This window comes from Schistocerca gregaria, chromosome 6 (genome assembly GCF_023897955.1).
Source record: "Schistocerca gregaria isolate iqSchGreg1 chromosome 6, iqSchGreg1.2, whole genome shotgun sequence".
NCBI lineage: Eukaryota > Metazoa > Arthropoda > Insecta > Orthoptera > Acrididae > Schistocerca > Schistocerca gregaria.
In genome coordinates, this window is record NC_064925.1 from 364,068,828 (window position 1) to 364,085,691 (window position 16,864).

Consider the following 16,864-nt stretch of genomic DNA (forward strand, 5'->3'; position numbering starts at 1 on the left):
TTTACAAATGCGGAGTTGGCAGATGCCCATTTGATGTATGGATTAGCACGGGGCAATAGCCGTGCCGCGGTACGTTTGTATCGAGACAGTTTTCCAGAACGAAGGTGTCCCAACAGGAAGACGTTAGAAGCAATTGGTCGGCGTCTTAGGGAGCACGGAATATTCCAGCCTATGACTCGCGACTGGGGAAGACCTAGAACGACGAGGACACCTGCAATGGACGAGGCACTTCTTCGTGCAGTTGACGATAACCCTAATGTCAGCGTCAGAGAGGTTGCTGTTGTACAAGGTAACGTTGACCACGTCACTGTATGGAGAGTGCTACGGGAGAACCAGTTGTTTCCGTACCATATACAGCGAGTGCAGGCACTATCAGCAGCTGATTGGCCTCCACGGGTACACTTCTGCGAATGGTCCATCCAACAATGTGTCAATCCTCATTTCAGTGCAAATGTTCTCTTACGGATGAGGCTTCATTCCAATGTAATCAAAGTGTAAATTTTCACAATCAGCATGTGTGGGCTGACGAGAATCCGAACGCAATTGTGCAATCACGTCATCAACACAGATTTTCTGTGAACGTTTGGGCAGGTATTGTAGGTGATGTCTTCATTGGGTCCTATGTTCTTCCACCTACGCTCAATGGAGCACGTTATCATGATTTCATACGGGATACTCTACCTGTGCTGCTAGAACATGTGCCTTTACAAGTACGACACAACATGTGGTCCATGCACGATGAAGCTCCGGCACATTTCAGTCGAAGTGTTCGTACGCTTCTCAACAACAGATTCGGAGACCGATGGATTGGTAGAGGTGGATCAATTCCATGGCCTCCATGCTCTCCTGACCTCAGCCCTCTTGACTTTCATTTATGGGGGAATTTGAAAGATCTTGTCTACGCAACCCTTGTACCAAATGTAGAGACTCTTCGTGCTCGTATTGTGGGCGGCTGTGATACAATACGCCATTCTCCAGGGCTACATCAGGGCATCAGGGATTCCATGCGACGGAGAGTGGATGCATGTATCCTCGCTAACGGAGGACATTTTGAACATTTCCTATAACAAAGTGTTTGAAGTCACGCTGGTACGTTCTGTTGCTGTGTGTTTCCATTCCATGATTAATGTGATTTGAAGAGAAGTAATAAAATGAGCTCTAACATGGAAAGTAAGCGTTTCCGGACACATGTCCACATAACATATTTTCTTTCTGTGTGTGTGAGGAATGTTTCCTGAAAGTTTGGCCGTACCTTTTTGTAACACCCTGTATACATAACTATAATACTCACGAGAAAAACTGCGCATAAAAGGAAGTGCATATGAGAAACATTATTAATTGTTTACAGCCCACAACACGTAAAATTAGCTGCCTACACATCTATACCGAGATATGTCCTTGTGTTCTTGTATCCTTGTGAGACTTTCGTGGCAAAGACGTCTGCTGCCATGATGTCAACATCATTCTTGCATGTCGAATAATGCTGACGCTACATAAGAATTGGTAACATGAAACATGAGACTTTTCACAGTTGGAACTTCAGAATATATCAAGCAAGTCATCGTCTTAAGACCCTGACACAGACTATGAGGATCCCAAAAATTTGCTCGGAAAATATTTCAGAGTGCTACAGTCTTGTACTGCCAATAAATTAACGTATTTTCAATCCATTGGTTACTACCACGGTTTTCGCGAAGTTTACGTTTGTTGTAAGGCAAAGGCTAAAACTGAAAATCCTTCCCATATATTCCGAACTGATGTTCTCACCTACGTGAGCCAATTTAAACTCGTTGGGATTTGACTGAATAAAAATTAGAGGTCTACAATCACCGAGATCTCAAACAATCTGTTTCAACCGTTCTGCGAGAAGGACATGTACATAAAAGGTGGAGGTTGTTTCCACTAGTTCTAACAAAGGCTGTCTGCACAACCTCTCACCAATAGGTACCGGTTTTGCGTAGACGAGTGGTGTTACTGTTCTGCTTGATTCCGAAATTACCATGATTTAGTGATTTTTGCACAAAAAACCCTGTCACTCGACTAAACTAAATGGTATACCCTAAACAACATCTTATTTCTAAACAAGCACTGTCAGCTGTCTTTACACAATTTTGTATTCCATTGTTGCTTGGTTTTAGCCAATCATCAGTGAGTCAGAGAGAGGATAACAATAGAGAAAGAGTACACCGTTAGATTTCCTGCTAATAGTGCATGGCCGCTGGCCGAACCTGTATCACCGCCGGGGAATCTGACAGAGAATAAGACAAAAACTAATATTTCACTAGATTCCCTCCCGATAGCCCAGGCGCCCGTTGTTGTGGATTGGCGCATCAGCAGAGGATACGATCAATGAACTTCTAATATCATGAGAGGCCATCTGACCGTTGACCAGGCCTAACCAATCATCAGACAACCTGACAGAGGCCAAGAACAGAGGAAAAAAATCCTCTGTTACATAACGCACGCTTCCACCGCCAGTAGTTGCGTTCTTTCCTGATATTTGTTTTATTTGCATTAGAACGTTGTCCATGTCATACTTCACTGCCCTAAGTTCCGCCTGCTGTTGCTGGAGACATAATCGGAAGCTAGGTAGACTCAAATAGCAGTTTCAGACTTAAAAAGACCTTAGTAAGTGGATCTGCTGAAACGTTCCCACAAAATGGTCGTTTCGTGACTTCATCGGACCATCACCTAGATAGCGGTGTCGCGCCAACGTGTGTTACGGGGCTTGCCAATGAGTAGAATTGGCACTGTTTGCCTTATTTACCACTAAGAACCTCAAATGGTTAATTTCAATTATATCTCTTTTCTCTTAAAGTTATAACAAAATAATAAGCAACCCGTTGCACAAAAGAAATTTAATTTCTTTACAAGTTTCTGGCTCTTAGAGCCCTTCTTCGGAAGGTTGTACCTATCGTATTATTTGCCAGTGTCAAAATAAGATATATACAGCTGTCATTCTTGAACCAGGTGACCATGAAATTTTGCTGTATGCATCTTATTGTTGATACTCGCAATTAATGGGATAGGTATGCTTCTGAAGAAGGGCACGAAGTACCCGAAACAGCTAATGCAATTAAATATCTTTGATGCAGATGGTTGCTTATTGTTTCGTTCTACGAGCGTCGTTCAATAAGCAATGCCTCACTTTAAAAAAAAATAAAAAAAAGCCACTAACATACATAGACAAATGTCCTTGTTAGTGCTTCGCATGTGATGTTTGTTTTGCCCACCGGTGAAGTTTCGAACCGTGGCAGAGCCGTAGTACAGCGTCTAAATAACGTGAACATACGACTGACGTCATAAGCAGCGTGCAGTTTTTGGATTCTTTTGTGCAGAAAAAAACCGTGATGAACATGCATAAGCGTTTTTGTGCAGTGTATGGCGATGCTGCGGTTGATAGGAGTACATTTGGGCGATGGATAAAGAAAGTTACAGCCTCAGGAAATGCAGAAACAGAGCTCCATGGTCAGCCACGCTCGGTATGTCCTGTCACAGCCACTGCTCCAGACATACTGAATCGTGCGAATGCCATTATTCGTGCCGACCGGTGCATCAGAACTCGACAAGAGGCTCTACAGTTTGAAGATGACGAGAACGTCTGTCATGAAGTGAAAACATGGCTACGCCTACAGGGCAAGAACTCTTACAAGTAGGGAACGATGTAGAAAAATAGGACATGGACAAGGCAGGTTTATGTATATTGTCACCAAATTCTGACTCTTAACAATAAATATGTTCCGAGAAGAAAAGTGTGGGGCATTACTTATTGAACGATCCTCTTATACGATTGTAGTTGCTAGGATGGCATAATTGTTCTCTTTTTTTTAATTTTGAATTTCTATCGCCTCTACGCATATCGAAACGCAGTAATGGTTGGATCGGTATAAAACTGTAGTATTGTAAGAACGAATTTGGTGGTTCCCTGGTCCCAGTGCTTTGATCTGATGCTGCCGATTTATGCATGTTCCCCAGACGGCAATTGTACTATTGTTCCTTAAGCTAGCTGTTAATGCTTCTTTTTTTTAGTCAGTTTATAACTTTCTACCGGGCCGGAACTCGAATCTTTAACCATTCGTGGGCAAATTCCATAGTGACTGAGGTTTGCACGCAGGACTCACGACTCATCCTCGTAGTTTCACTCCCTCCAGAACCCCTGTCCTACCTTCGTCGATGACACTGTAATTCTGTGAGAGACAGCAAAGGACGTGGAAGAGCAGCTTAACGGAATGGACAGTGTCTTGAAAGGAGGATATAAGATGAACATCAACAAAAGCAAAACGACAGTAATAGAATGTAATCGAATTAAATCGGGTGATCCTGAAGGAATCAGATTAGGAAATGACTCTTTAAGTAGTAAATGAGTTTTACTATTTGGGGAGCAAAATAACTGATGATGGTCGAAGAAGGGAGGATATAAAATGTAGACTGGCAATGGCAAGGAAAGTGTTTCTGAAGAAGAGACATTTGTTAACATCGAGAATAGATTTAGGCGTCAGGAAGTCGTTTCTGAAAGTATTGGTATGGAGTGTTGCCATTTATGGAAGTGAAACGTGGACGATAAATAGTTTGGACAATAAGAGAATAGAAACCTTCGAAATGTGTTGTCACATAAGCACATAAGAATGCTGAAGATTAGATGGGTAGATCACATAACTAATCAGGAAGTACTGAATCGGATTGGGGAGAAGAGAAGTTTGTGGCACAACTTGACTAGAAGAAGGGACCGGTTGGTAGGATACCTTCTGAGGCATCAAGGTATCACCAATTTAGTATTGGAGGGCAGCGGGGACGGTAAAAATCGTAGAGGGAGACCCAGAGATGGATACACTAAGCAGACTCAGAAGGATGTAGGTTGCAGTAGATGCTGGAGATGAAGAAGTTTGCACAGGATAGAGTAGCATGGAGAGCTGCATCAAACCAGTCTCGCTATTTCCCTCGACCGTTTAAATTCGACAGAGGATGATTCCTTATAAAAGGACAGAGGTGATTTCGATCCTGGACCTGACGGGATACCAATTCGATTCTACTCAGAATACGCGAAAGAAATTGTCCCCCTTCTAACAGCCGAGTACCGCAAGTCTCTAGAGGAACGGAAGGTTCCAAATGATTGGAAAAGGGCACATGTAGCCCAGTCTTCAAGAAGAGTCGTTGAGCAGATGCGCAACACTGTAGACCTATATCTCTGACATCGATCTGTTGTAGAAATTTAGAACATGTTTTTTGCTCACGTATCATGTCATTTCTGGAAACCCACAATCTACTCTGTAGGAACCAACATGGATTCCGGAAACAGCGATCGTGTGAGACCCAACTCACTTTATTTGTTCATGAGTTGCAGAAAATATCAGATACAGGCTCCCAGGTAGATGCTATTTTCCTTGACTTCCGGAAGGCGTTCGATACAATTCCGCACTGTTGCCTGATAAAGTAAGAGCCTAAGGAATATCGGACCAGCTGTGTTGCTGGATTAAAGGGTTCTTAGCAAACAGAACACAGCATGGTGTTCTCAATGGAGAGACGTCTACAGACGTTACAGTAACCTCTGGCGTGCCACAGGGGAGTGTTATGGGACCAATGCTTTTCACAATATATGTAAATGACCTAGTAGATAGTGTCGGAAGTTCCATGCGGCTTTTTGCGGATGATGCTGTAGTATACAGAGAAGTTGCAGCATTAAAAAATTGCAGCGAAATGCAGGAAGATCTGCAGCGTATAGGCACTTGGTGCAGGGAGTGGCAACTGACCCTTAACATAGACAAATGTAATGAATTGCGAATACATAGAAAGAAGGATCCTTTATTGTATGACTATTTGATAGCGAAACAAATACTGGTAGCAGTTACTTCTGTAAAATATCTCGGAATATGCCTGCGGAACGATTGTTGTGGATTGGTCGTATAAAATTAATTGTTGGTAAGGCTGGTGCCCGGTTGAGATTTATTGGAGTCCTTACAAAATGTAGTCCATCAACAAAGGAGGTGGCTCACACAACACTCGTTCGACCTATACTTGAATATTGCTCATCATTGTGACATCCGTACCAGGTCGGGTTGACTGAGGAGATAGAGAAGGTCCAAAGAAGGGGGGCGCGTATCATCACAAGATTATTTGCTAAGCGTGATAGCGTTACGAGATGTTTAGCAAACTGAAGTGGCATACTCTGCAAGAGAGGCGCTCTGCAACGCGGTGTAGCTTGCTGTCCAGGTTTCGATAGGGTGCGTTTCTGGATGAAGTATCGAATGTATTGCTTCCCCCTACTTATACCTCCCGAGGCAATCACGAATGTAAAATTAGGGAGATTCGAGCGCGCACGGAGGCTTTCCGGCAATCGTTCTTCCCGCGAACCATACGCGACTGGAACAGGAAAGGGAGGTAATGAGAGTGGCACGTAAAGTGCCCTCCGCCACACACCGTTGGGTGGCTTGCGGAGTATAAATGTAGATGCAGATGTAGATGAAGAACACAACAACAACAACCACCTTCTAAATAGCTCTGTCTTCGTGCCTAGAGAGCTAAGTCGGTAAATGTATTGCCCGTGAAAGAAATGGTGCAGATTTTAAAATTGTGCACACTTCGCTGCAGAGTGGAATTCTAATCTGGAATCCACTGTTAGAATCTGACGGTAGCTCATTTGACCACTGTCTGAGCTAAGTCCTTCATCGTCGTGTCTGAATGAGGACGAGAACAGAGAAACCACCATGTTTCGATATTACTTTTTTTTTAACATAGTTGACAGGCGCTTCTTTGGATATGATCTGTGGTTCAGGATGTTTGTGCTTGTTTAAGTGGCCATCGCTGAAGGGAGGTGACGGGTCTGTTGGTTTGCGGCACAGACGCACCGGGTGAGCGGCGAGGGCCGCGGCTGGGTGGACACGCAGGACGCGCCGCTGTTCGCGCCGGACGGCCTCAGCTACGTGGCGGTGGCGCCCGTCATGGACGGCCCGGCGGGCCACTTCCGGCACGTCGTGCTCGTCAACATCCCGCGCAAGAGGCTGCTGCCGCTCACGCACGGCCGCTTCGACGTCTCCCGGCTGCTCGCCTGGGACCACGCCCAGAAGCTCGTGTGAGTAAGCCGCGGCTGACATTCGCCGCCAGCCACACCCGGAAGCTCGTGTGACAACATCCTACATATAAACTATCTATATGTCCTAACTACAGCCGGCCGCGGTGGCCGAGCGGTACTACACGCTTCAGTCCGGAACCGCACGACTGCTACCGTCGCAGGTTCGAATCCTGCCTGGGGCATGGGTGTGTGTGATGTCCTTAGGTTAGTTAGGTTTCAGTAGTTCTAAGTTCTAGGGGACTGATGACCTCAGATATTAAGTCCCATAGTACTCAAACCCATTTGAACCATTTGAACCATCCTAACTACAGAGTTTCCTTGTGAAATAAATTAATTGTTAAGGGCCATCGATAGCTGGTGGAATGAGAAATGCCATGGGTTTTGGAACTACATAATTGAAGTCTATACACGTTTATTTCTTACTGAGGAGTACTTTTTTATAAGTTGTTGATCTCACTTTGCCTCAGTTACTCACTTCATAAACCCAATAAACCACTGTTTCAGAATTTTCTCGCAATTGCAAAATGGTTCAAATGGCTCTGAGCACTATGGGACTTAACATCTGAGGTCACCAGTCCCCTAGAACTTAGAACTACTTAAACCTAACTAACCTAAGTACGTTACACACATCCATGGCCGAGGCAGGATTCGAACCTGCGACTGTAGCGGTCGCGCGGTACCAGACTATAGCTCCTAGAACCGCTCTGCCACACTGTGCGGCTCGCAATTGCAGCTGCACAACATGTTAGTGAGGTGAGACTGTGTAAACTCCGCTGAGTTTTGGTAAAATGGTTCAAAATGTTCAAATGTGTCTAAAGTTTTATGAGACTTAACTGCTAAGGTCATCAGTCCCTAAGCTTACACACTACTTAACCAAAATTAACGCACACACCCATGCCCGAGGGAGTACTCGAACCTCCACCGGGATCAGCCGCACAGTCCATGTCTGCAGCGCCTTAGACCGCTGAGCTAATACCGTGCGGCAGTAAAATGGTTCAAATGGCTCTGAGCACTTTGAGAATTAACATCTCAGGTCATCAGTTCCCTAGAACTCAGAACTACTGAAACGTAACTAACCTAAGGACATCACACACATCCATGCTCGAGGGAGGATTCGAACCTGCCATCGTCTCGGTCGAGCAGACTAATGCGCCTTGAAGCGCTCAGCCACAACGGCCCGCGATTTTCCGTAACAGAAGCAAGTTTTAACAAGGCAACAAGATAAATTTGTAGTTTTTACTCAAAATTCCCCACTTCGGACTCTTCTCTGAAGGTTACAAATGGTTCACAAACCAGGCGAAAATAAACTGCTGTATTTTCAGTGGAATTCTTTGAGATACTAACCAAAGAAGAGAAGACAGACCTTTTTGAATGGTCACCATGCAATTGTGGGTGTGGAGGGGCCCCACTTAATATTTACCAAATATGCGAGTGTAGGCTTCAGTTTAGAACGGCACTTTCCCCTCCGGCGCTCAGCATTTCCCCTACAGTGATCTGAGTGAGCCCCCACCACTGCCATTCTCCCCACGCTTTCCCAGCTGACTGCGCATCGAGTGGCCATGGCATTTTGCACGCACTATTCGTTTCTGTCTGACACTACCACTCACTAGCCGATACACTCCTCTCATTTTCCATCTGTTGAATGACAGTTTCATTACATGTATATTCGTAGCTGCATCTAGAAACCTTTTCAATCACATGTCGCCAAAAAGCCATAGCTTGGACACCGGCTGCGGTGGCCGAGCGGTTAGGGCGCTTCAGTCCCGAACCGCGTGACTCCTAAGGTCGCAGGTTCGAATTCTGGACGTGTATGTTGTCCTTAGGTTAGTTAGGTTTAAGTAGTTCTAAGTTCTAGGGGACTGATGACCTCAGATGTTAAGTCTCATCGTGCTTAGAGCCATGGACACTGTAAAGCAAGCCCGCATCTCGTGGTCGTGCGGTAGCGTTGTCGCTTCCCGCGCCGGGTTCCCGTGTTCGATTCCCGGTGGGGTCAGGGATCTTCTCTGCCTCGTGATGGCTGGGTGTTGTGTGATGTCCTTAGATTAGTTAGGTTTAAGTACTTCTAAGTTCTAGGGGACTGATGACCGTCGGTGTTAAGTCCCATTGTGCTCAGAGCCATTTGAACCATTTGAACTGTAAAGCAACCTTCAATCGGAATTTGGCATTTATCGAGCAACAGGCTGGTGTTTTCTTCAACATGCTGATCGTTGCTCAGAAATGACCCATTCGTATGGTACATGTGTAGCAACGTGCTCAAACTCTACTGTGGTGTCCACCATTGGCACCTGACGGAAACATATGACATGCTCGAATCACACAAGAATTCTCGATGTTTGTCGGATGTAAGCTACATGTTCACTTTGTCAACACACTAGGAGAGCTTCCACGTCACTATATTTATTTTCTTTGTCCTTTCCACGTTTTCCACGCACTGTTCTTCGTTAATTCTTCCATTGGTACAATTGTTGTCTGAAAGGGGTAATGCATCTATAGATACACCTAATTACTCTCATATATTACCGAACGAGGTGATGCAGTGGTTAGCACACTGGACTCGCATTCGGGAGGACGACGGTCTGAACCCGCGTCAGGCCATCCAGATATAGGTTTCTTGTGATTTCCCTAAATCACTGCAGGCAAATGCTCGGATGATTCCTTTGAAACGGTACGGCCGATTTAGTTCCCCATCCTTGAAACAATCTGAGCTTGTGGTCTGTCACTGATAACCGCAATGTGGACGCTACGTTAAATCCAATTTCCCTTCGTTCCTTCTTCCTGCATTTTTTCAGTCTATTAGCGATATGAAAGACTAAACCATAAAGGCAGCAAGATTCCTCGTTCAGCAGCATACTGAATGTGTCCTAAGACAGGGGAGTTGTGGCTGTTCACAGGCAGGTTTCTTTCAGGACTAGCGGCGCTGCCCACATGACTCACCGTTTATGTCTTTTGTGCCCGGCCACAGTTATTTTCCTGCTAGAGCTTTGCAGGGTCTCTGATCGCTACCACTTTCGATACCCACGTTAGGCGTGGATACTAAAGTGTCGAAGCAACCTTGGTGATCGCTTTATTGGAATGAAAGATGACCTACATGTGACGTAGTGGCGTTGTTACATATTGTCGCTCGACACTGGAGTGCGCATCCAGTAATATCTAACAAGCTACATATTGCTCTACACATTTGGAAAGACTTCACAATGTGCGTTTTCCATACACTGACGTCAGAAACCCTTACCATAACATGTTCACTTTCGAATTTACGACTCCTTTGAGAACGGCTTAACAGTTTCGGTTCCATTTTGATCCAAAACTGGTCAACAGCCACACCGAAAACATGGAGATTGCTCGTATTACGTCTTTTCGCGGAACACAGAAACAAACATGTTAAGTTTTTGTTTTGCAAATTAAAACGCCGTACTTTCCATACGCGTTTCGCCTTCTACATTAAGGGCATCTTCATTGGATTTTTTCTGCAGTAAGACATTTTTTATTTTTTCTGTGGTTAAAAACTATTCACACCATAGTTGTTACAGTAGTAAAATGTTACTTGTAGTTACTTGTTTCTCCTGCCAAGATCTGAAATTCCACTTAACTGGTCATATGTCAGAGCACGCACGTCCTCTTCATATATTCGCCACTCAATCGTCACACATTCGTTTCGAGATCTTTTGGATTCTTGGTTTTCGCACTTGTCTTTAGCATTCACATTACAAATGACATTTCACTGCTGTTCGGCAAGAGCTTTAGATTTACAATACGAAAACTCAGGATTTTTATATTAACTCTGTCGGTTTCTTGTCGTGTTTGCGTGTGTAAGCATTACCAACCTACTGTCGGCTCCTTCCTCCTATTCATTTCTTCATTTACTTCGTATGTCTATTCTTTTAAGCAATTAAGTATTGTGTGGCAGCTGTGCCATAGAGATATTAAGACTCTGATAGGATGGATTTGTGTGTACTGTGGGAGACGAGAGGGAGAGAAGGAGGGGAGAGGCGGGGGGGGGGGGGGGGGAGATGGCAAGGTTGAGAATGTTGAATATCGATTCAGGCAGTGTGTAAGAGGTATGGGGTAGGTATTCTAGATGTTCAGACGAATGGATCTTGGTTGAACTGTACTTGCAGCAGACAATGGCTACATCTATAAACGTGTGAAAACGTGTAGATTACCAGTGACACTGTTATTTTGACAGAAGAGGACAAAATACTTGGAAAAGGTCAGTATCTTGAAAAGAGACAGTAAGACAAATCTCAATGATAATAAAAGAAAGGTAGTGAAGAATAATCAAGTAATAGTGTGGCAATTAGATTAGGAAATGAGATGTGAATTGTAGTAGATATTTCTACTTGCACAGCAATTTAATTGACGATGTAGAAGTAAATATGAGCTAAAAATGTACATTGGCAATAACAAAAGAGATTTTTTAAGCGGATAAATATGTTAATATTGAAAATAAAGCTAAGCTTAGAAATGTTTTCTGTTGGCATATGTGAGATGTACAGCTTTACATGGATATCAAACATGGGTGATATATAGCACACAGATCAAGTGAATTGAAGCGTATGAAATCTAATATTAAAGAAGAAAAGGTACTTATCGAACAGGGGATAAAATATCTTTGTGGCATAACTTGACTAAAAGAAGGGATAGTTTGACATAACACTTTGAGACGTCGAGGAATAGGTTGTTTGGTGACTGACGGAAATGAGGGAAGTAAGAACTATAGACGGAGATTAGAGCTTCAATACAGTAAGCTATGCAGATGTGATGACATCTGGTTCCTACTACTCCATAGATGAACAACTTCTTCACCTTACCCATCTTATTGCCCATCAACGACATAAAGGAAAATCTAGCTTGTTATCTCCCTTGATTTCCTTAAAGCTTTTGTCTAAAAGAGAGCATCTGTAACGCTCTTCAAAATACAAACCTATGCACAACCAATAAACTATGTCTGTCTTATAGCGCCTTTTCCCCACCACCATCATGCATAGTTCACAATCAGCCGCATTTGCTCCTGAATCTATCAACGGACTACTGGTGGGCGTTAAGCCTCCGTTCTGCCTCCCAACCTTTACACCCTGTGCTCAACAGACATGCCTAAAGTTTCACTCCCCCCCTCCTTACCTACAGCAATATGCAAACGACTCTGCCTACCTACTTTCTCATCACATCCCCCAACTCCTCGAAGAATCTCTCCAGATCGAGTGGCATAATACGTAGAAACTTCACGTAAATCCACAGATAAGCCAAACCACTATCTTTACCCGCACCACTCGGCGTTTCCGTCATCCAGATTTCCACATCCTCATCTACGACCAATCTACTCCACTCATTAGTACAGTAAAGTATTTGGTACAGAGCGTTAAGGAAAACTAAATACACACTTATTTCCTGCACATAAAATACCCTGAAACAACCTAAGAGCCAGTCGGAGTGGCCGAGAGGTTCTAGGCGCTACAGTCTGGAACCGCGCGACCGCTACGGTCGCGGGTTAGAATCCTGCCTCGGGCATGGATGTGTGTGATGTCATTAGGTTAGTTAGGTTTAAGTAGTTCTAAGTTCTAGGGGACTGATGACCTCAGCAGTTAAGTCCCATAGTGCTCAGAGCCATTTGAACCATTTTTTGAACAACCTAATACTACAAAAACTGCTAAAAGGTCGCATTTATGGTCTACATCCATTTAAAATTCTCATCTATAAATCCATCGTCCGCCCTATCCTAATTTGCGTCCTAAATTCTAATAGTCCTTTCAAATTCAAGAAAGAAATGCAGTTCATTTACCGTCTGATGGCTCTGAGCACTATGGGACTCAACTGCTGTGGTCATTAGTCCCCTAGAACTTAGAACTACTTAAACCTAACTAACCTAAGCACATCACACACATCCATGCCCGAGCAGGATTCGAACCTGCGACCGTAGCAGTCGCACGGTTCCGGACTGCGCGCCTAGTACCGCGAGACCACCGCGGCCGGCGCATCTACCGTCTGACATCCACCTACCTTCACCAGATCGCACCCTATATTAGCTCATTCGTTTCTCACAGGTATTGTCTTCTTGGAGTTCCAAGAAACTCAATACATTGACCTAAAAACTGAGTATCATATCCAGTAATCGTCAGTCCAGCTACAATGCTAAGCCATTTCATCCATACCCTGCCTTTGACGAACATCCATGTCTTGTCCATCGTCTTAAGCCGGAACCAATTCCAACCACCCAACAGTTATATCCGTCGCGAGATACACCCTTCATTCCAACCCTAGTCAGTCACTCTACACTTCGCCCCATTCTTCCGTTATCTCCCAGTTCCATGCTCCCACTCAGTAACTCTTAATGGTTTCCTGTGGTTCTACCTCCATCACGAACATGATCATTTTTATGCATAATAAGTCTCTTCTTTATTCCACAGCAGCACCAGCAACATCTCTGATAACCTCGTAAACTTTTGAATATATTCATCAAAATTTTTTAATCCTAAAAGTTTTTAAAGTTAATATATATTTCTTATGTATTATGAAACTAAAAGTAGTTTTTGACGTGTGAAAACTTTGGCTGAAGAGCTGTTCTATCCACTGCGAGTCCCCTTCCTCTCCCCCCCCCCCTTCCCATGAGGAATTGGAACAATAATAATGAAATAGCCGTCTTCGGCGGCTCACTTGTAGATGTGCGACAGGTATGCAGATGAAATATCGAACCTGGAAGACAACGACGACTGGGTACACTCCCGAAATATCTAGTGTTCAGTGCACCTGTAAAATTCCAAGATTCATAGTGAACTGATCGTAATTCAAAACAGTTTAATGGGATGGGTAGAGGCATATGGTCGCATCTTTTGAAACCTAAAACCTTCCAGCACTGATCTTTAAGTAGATCATGCCCCTCACTCCGCACCCACCCATACACAAACACACAAAAACCATTCCGCACCTCCCATCCAACGATGTACGCCATAAATAAGTGAATTCCGATTGCCTAACTTAACTTACGACCCATTCTTTCTTGCTTTCTTTCTTTCGCTTACACCAAAGTCCCGCAGCGATCGCAGGGTCGGAGTGGGTACAACGGATGTGGCAATGTTAGTGTTAGCGATGGCCAGATGCCCTTCCTGCCGTCATCCCATACACCCGAGGACGGAATCAATGTACCTTAAGTGTCTGTGTCTAGCGCAAATCGTGAAATAGTGCGGACGTGTTTCAAATGTCTGCGACTAGTGTAACTGAGGCGGAACGTAGGGATCAGCCCGGTATTCACCTAGCGGGATGTGGGAAACCACCTAGAAACCACATCCAGGATGGCCGGCACTCCGGCCCTCGTCGTTAATCCGCTGGGCGGATTCAATCCGGGGCCAGCGCGCCTACCCGAGTCCAGGAAGCAGCGCGTTAGCGCGCTCGGCTACCCTGGCGGGTCAACTTAACTTACGACCCATAAAAGATTTAAAATATGGATGAGTGTAGGGTTCGAACCCTCTCGACATCGAGGTCATTAGGAGAGTCAAACAAGCTTGGAGTAGATGGTGAAGCAGATCGGCTGTTACCTTTCATAAGGAAACATTCCAGCATTAGAACTCTCCTGGCAAATTAAAAGTATCTACCAGACTCAAAACCGGGAACTTAGTCTTTTCTCGGCAAGTGCTCTACCAACTGAGCTATCCATACGCGACTCACGACTCGTCCTCAGAGCTTTACTTCCGGCAATACATCATCTCCTACCTTCCAAATGTCACAGAAGTTCTCCTGCATGCCTTGAGGGAAGTAAGTTTGGAAGGTAGGAGGTAAAGCACTGGCGGCAGTAAAGCAGTCGTGAAACGTGGTTTGGTAGTTCATTTGGTAAAGCACTTGCTCGCGAAAGGTAAATGTCCCAGGTTCGAGTCCCAATCCGACTCAGTTTTAATCTGCGAGGAGGTTTCATATCAGCACACACTCCGCTGCAGAGCGCAAGATTCACTCTGGATTCCGGCATTCATTTCAAATGATTTAGGGGAAAACAGCACAAATTACAATAGGATAGCCGGATGTAATTTGAATCCCTTTCCTTCCATTATGGATGAACTTCATCGAATCGGCCAGTCATCACAACCAAAGGAACAACTGAACGCCGTTTAGTAATTTGGCAAATCTCTTCATATTGAGAATAGTTCTACACTAAATGTTATCAAAATGTGCAGCATCAAGATAAACCATGGCCGCAGTCTGTTGTTTCCTGTACAAACGAGATCACCCGTCAAAAGATGCAGTGACACATCGCAAGCTTAGAGTTTCCTGTCCTTTCACAATGTTGCAGTCAGTGCTAAGCTAAGGGAAGCTCGCTTAGCGGCTGGCTACAGAAATATCAAAGTGTCTCAGCAGAGCGCAGATCCATGTGCGTCAGCCGCTATCTGACCTTTCCGTGGAACGAGCGCGGGTGGAATTTTAGTGGGGTTTAATAGCACTGCCTGTCGTCGTGACAGCAAAGAGGCTATCAGGAGCAAGATACACAGTGGTTTGCAGTAGGAGGAAAGACTGGTTCCATTTAGAGTCGGCAAAGCCTAATGCCAAAGTCTGGTCCCCCAATCTTCAAAGACGGTTCCTGAAACATGTTACTACAATAAACGTCTATTTTCTACGCTTTCACTGTTAAAACATCGGTAAGGAAATCTGAGATGGTTGTCGTTGTTAATAGGCTGTTGCTTTTAAATATGTACCACTGTACAAAAGTTATTCATTTAACGCCACTCAAAGATATGGTTCACAAGCTGACTGTGACAGACTAACCCGTCGGAGGCCTGGGACGGCGAGGCTAAATGAGGTCCGCAGCCTGCTATATTTGTAGTGCATATCTTGTAAAAAAATGAATAATATAGATGTAATGGCAGTCAAACAAATCAAATACTTATAATGTGTGTACTCGGTGCTGTTATAGCTATAAAATACATACTTACTGACGTAGATGAAAAACTTGGAATACGAATCAATCATCAGTACTGCAGTCATCAAGTGGAATGCAAACAAATAATAAAGAAATAATCAGAAAATTACCTTTGAGTTTTTGAAAGAAAGTTTGTACCATTATTATACAAATTACTTTAGTAACCTCATCACGAGGTAGTAGCTTTAATGACATTATTATAGCACATGTTTTCATACAGCAGCTTACTAAAATCCTCAGTACCGTTGTTGAAACCTGTTTCATTTGAAACTTTTCTTTCAAGTGACAAAATGGACAAACTGGCAAGATGAGCTTGATTCACTGTAGAACGAAGGTAATTTTTCATTAGGTTCCATTTGGTAAAACTTCCATCGCAAGGTTCGATTTAGACACAAATGGTCAGGACGTATTGCATTATAAGTGATGTGTAGGGTAATGATTCAATGAAGTCCCATTTAATAATAAATTGGACGATTTATTGGTCTGTCCATCTAGCAGCAACGTTCACACTTGTATCGATTGCACGTAGATGCTTATGACGCGTTTTTATTTCTTGCAGCACCTGGTCTTTATCAAATTGATCGAAAATTTCTACCAAACTCTCCAGTGCTACAGCTAGAGAGTATTGGAACCTTCAAACTTAAGTTTAGTTTCAACAATTTGGAAAATTTCGGTGATTTCCTTCATGGCTGTGTATGATTGTGACAGTTCTTGTATTAACTGGTATACACTGAAACATTGATCGATGAATTTCTTCTTGCACAGATAGTCCAGTTACGAACTAGATCACACGGCACTGTCGTTTCTCTCGTAGGTTAATGTTCATGTCCATAACACTCCAGTTTTAGTGCCAAAAGTAACAGCCCTGACTAAAATTATAGTTTTTTCCGTCACTAAAA

The 16,864-nt window shown here is 43.9% G+C and overlaps 1 protein-coding gene across 2 annotated transcripts in view; it reads left to right on the plus strand.

The window, feature by feature from the left end:
- The window catches only part of LOC126278155 (dipeptidyl aminopeptidase-like protein 6), a 752,824-nt gene that overhangs the window by 645,082 nt on the left and 90,878 nt on the right, over nucleotides 1-16,864 (plus strand). For both annotated transcript variants that reach the window (XM_049978055.1, XM_049978056.1), the window contains exon 10: nucleotides 6,837-7,066. In XM_049978055.1, coding sequence (XP_049834012.1) covers nucleotides 6,837-7,066 — 230 coding nt within the window. The remainder of the gene's footprint in view (nucleotides 1-6,836; nucleotides 7,067-16,864) is intronic.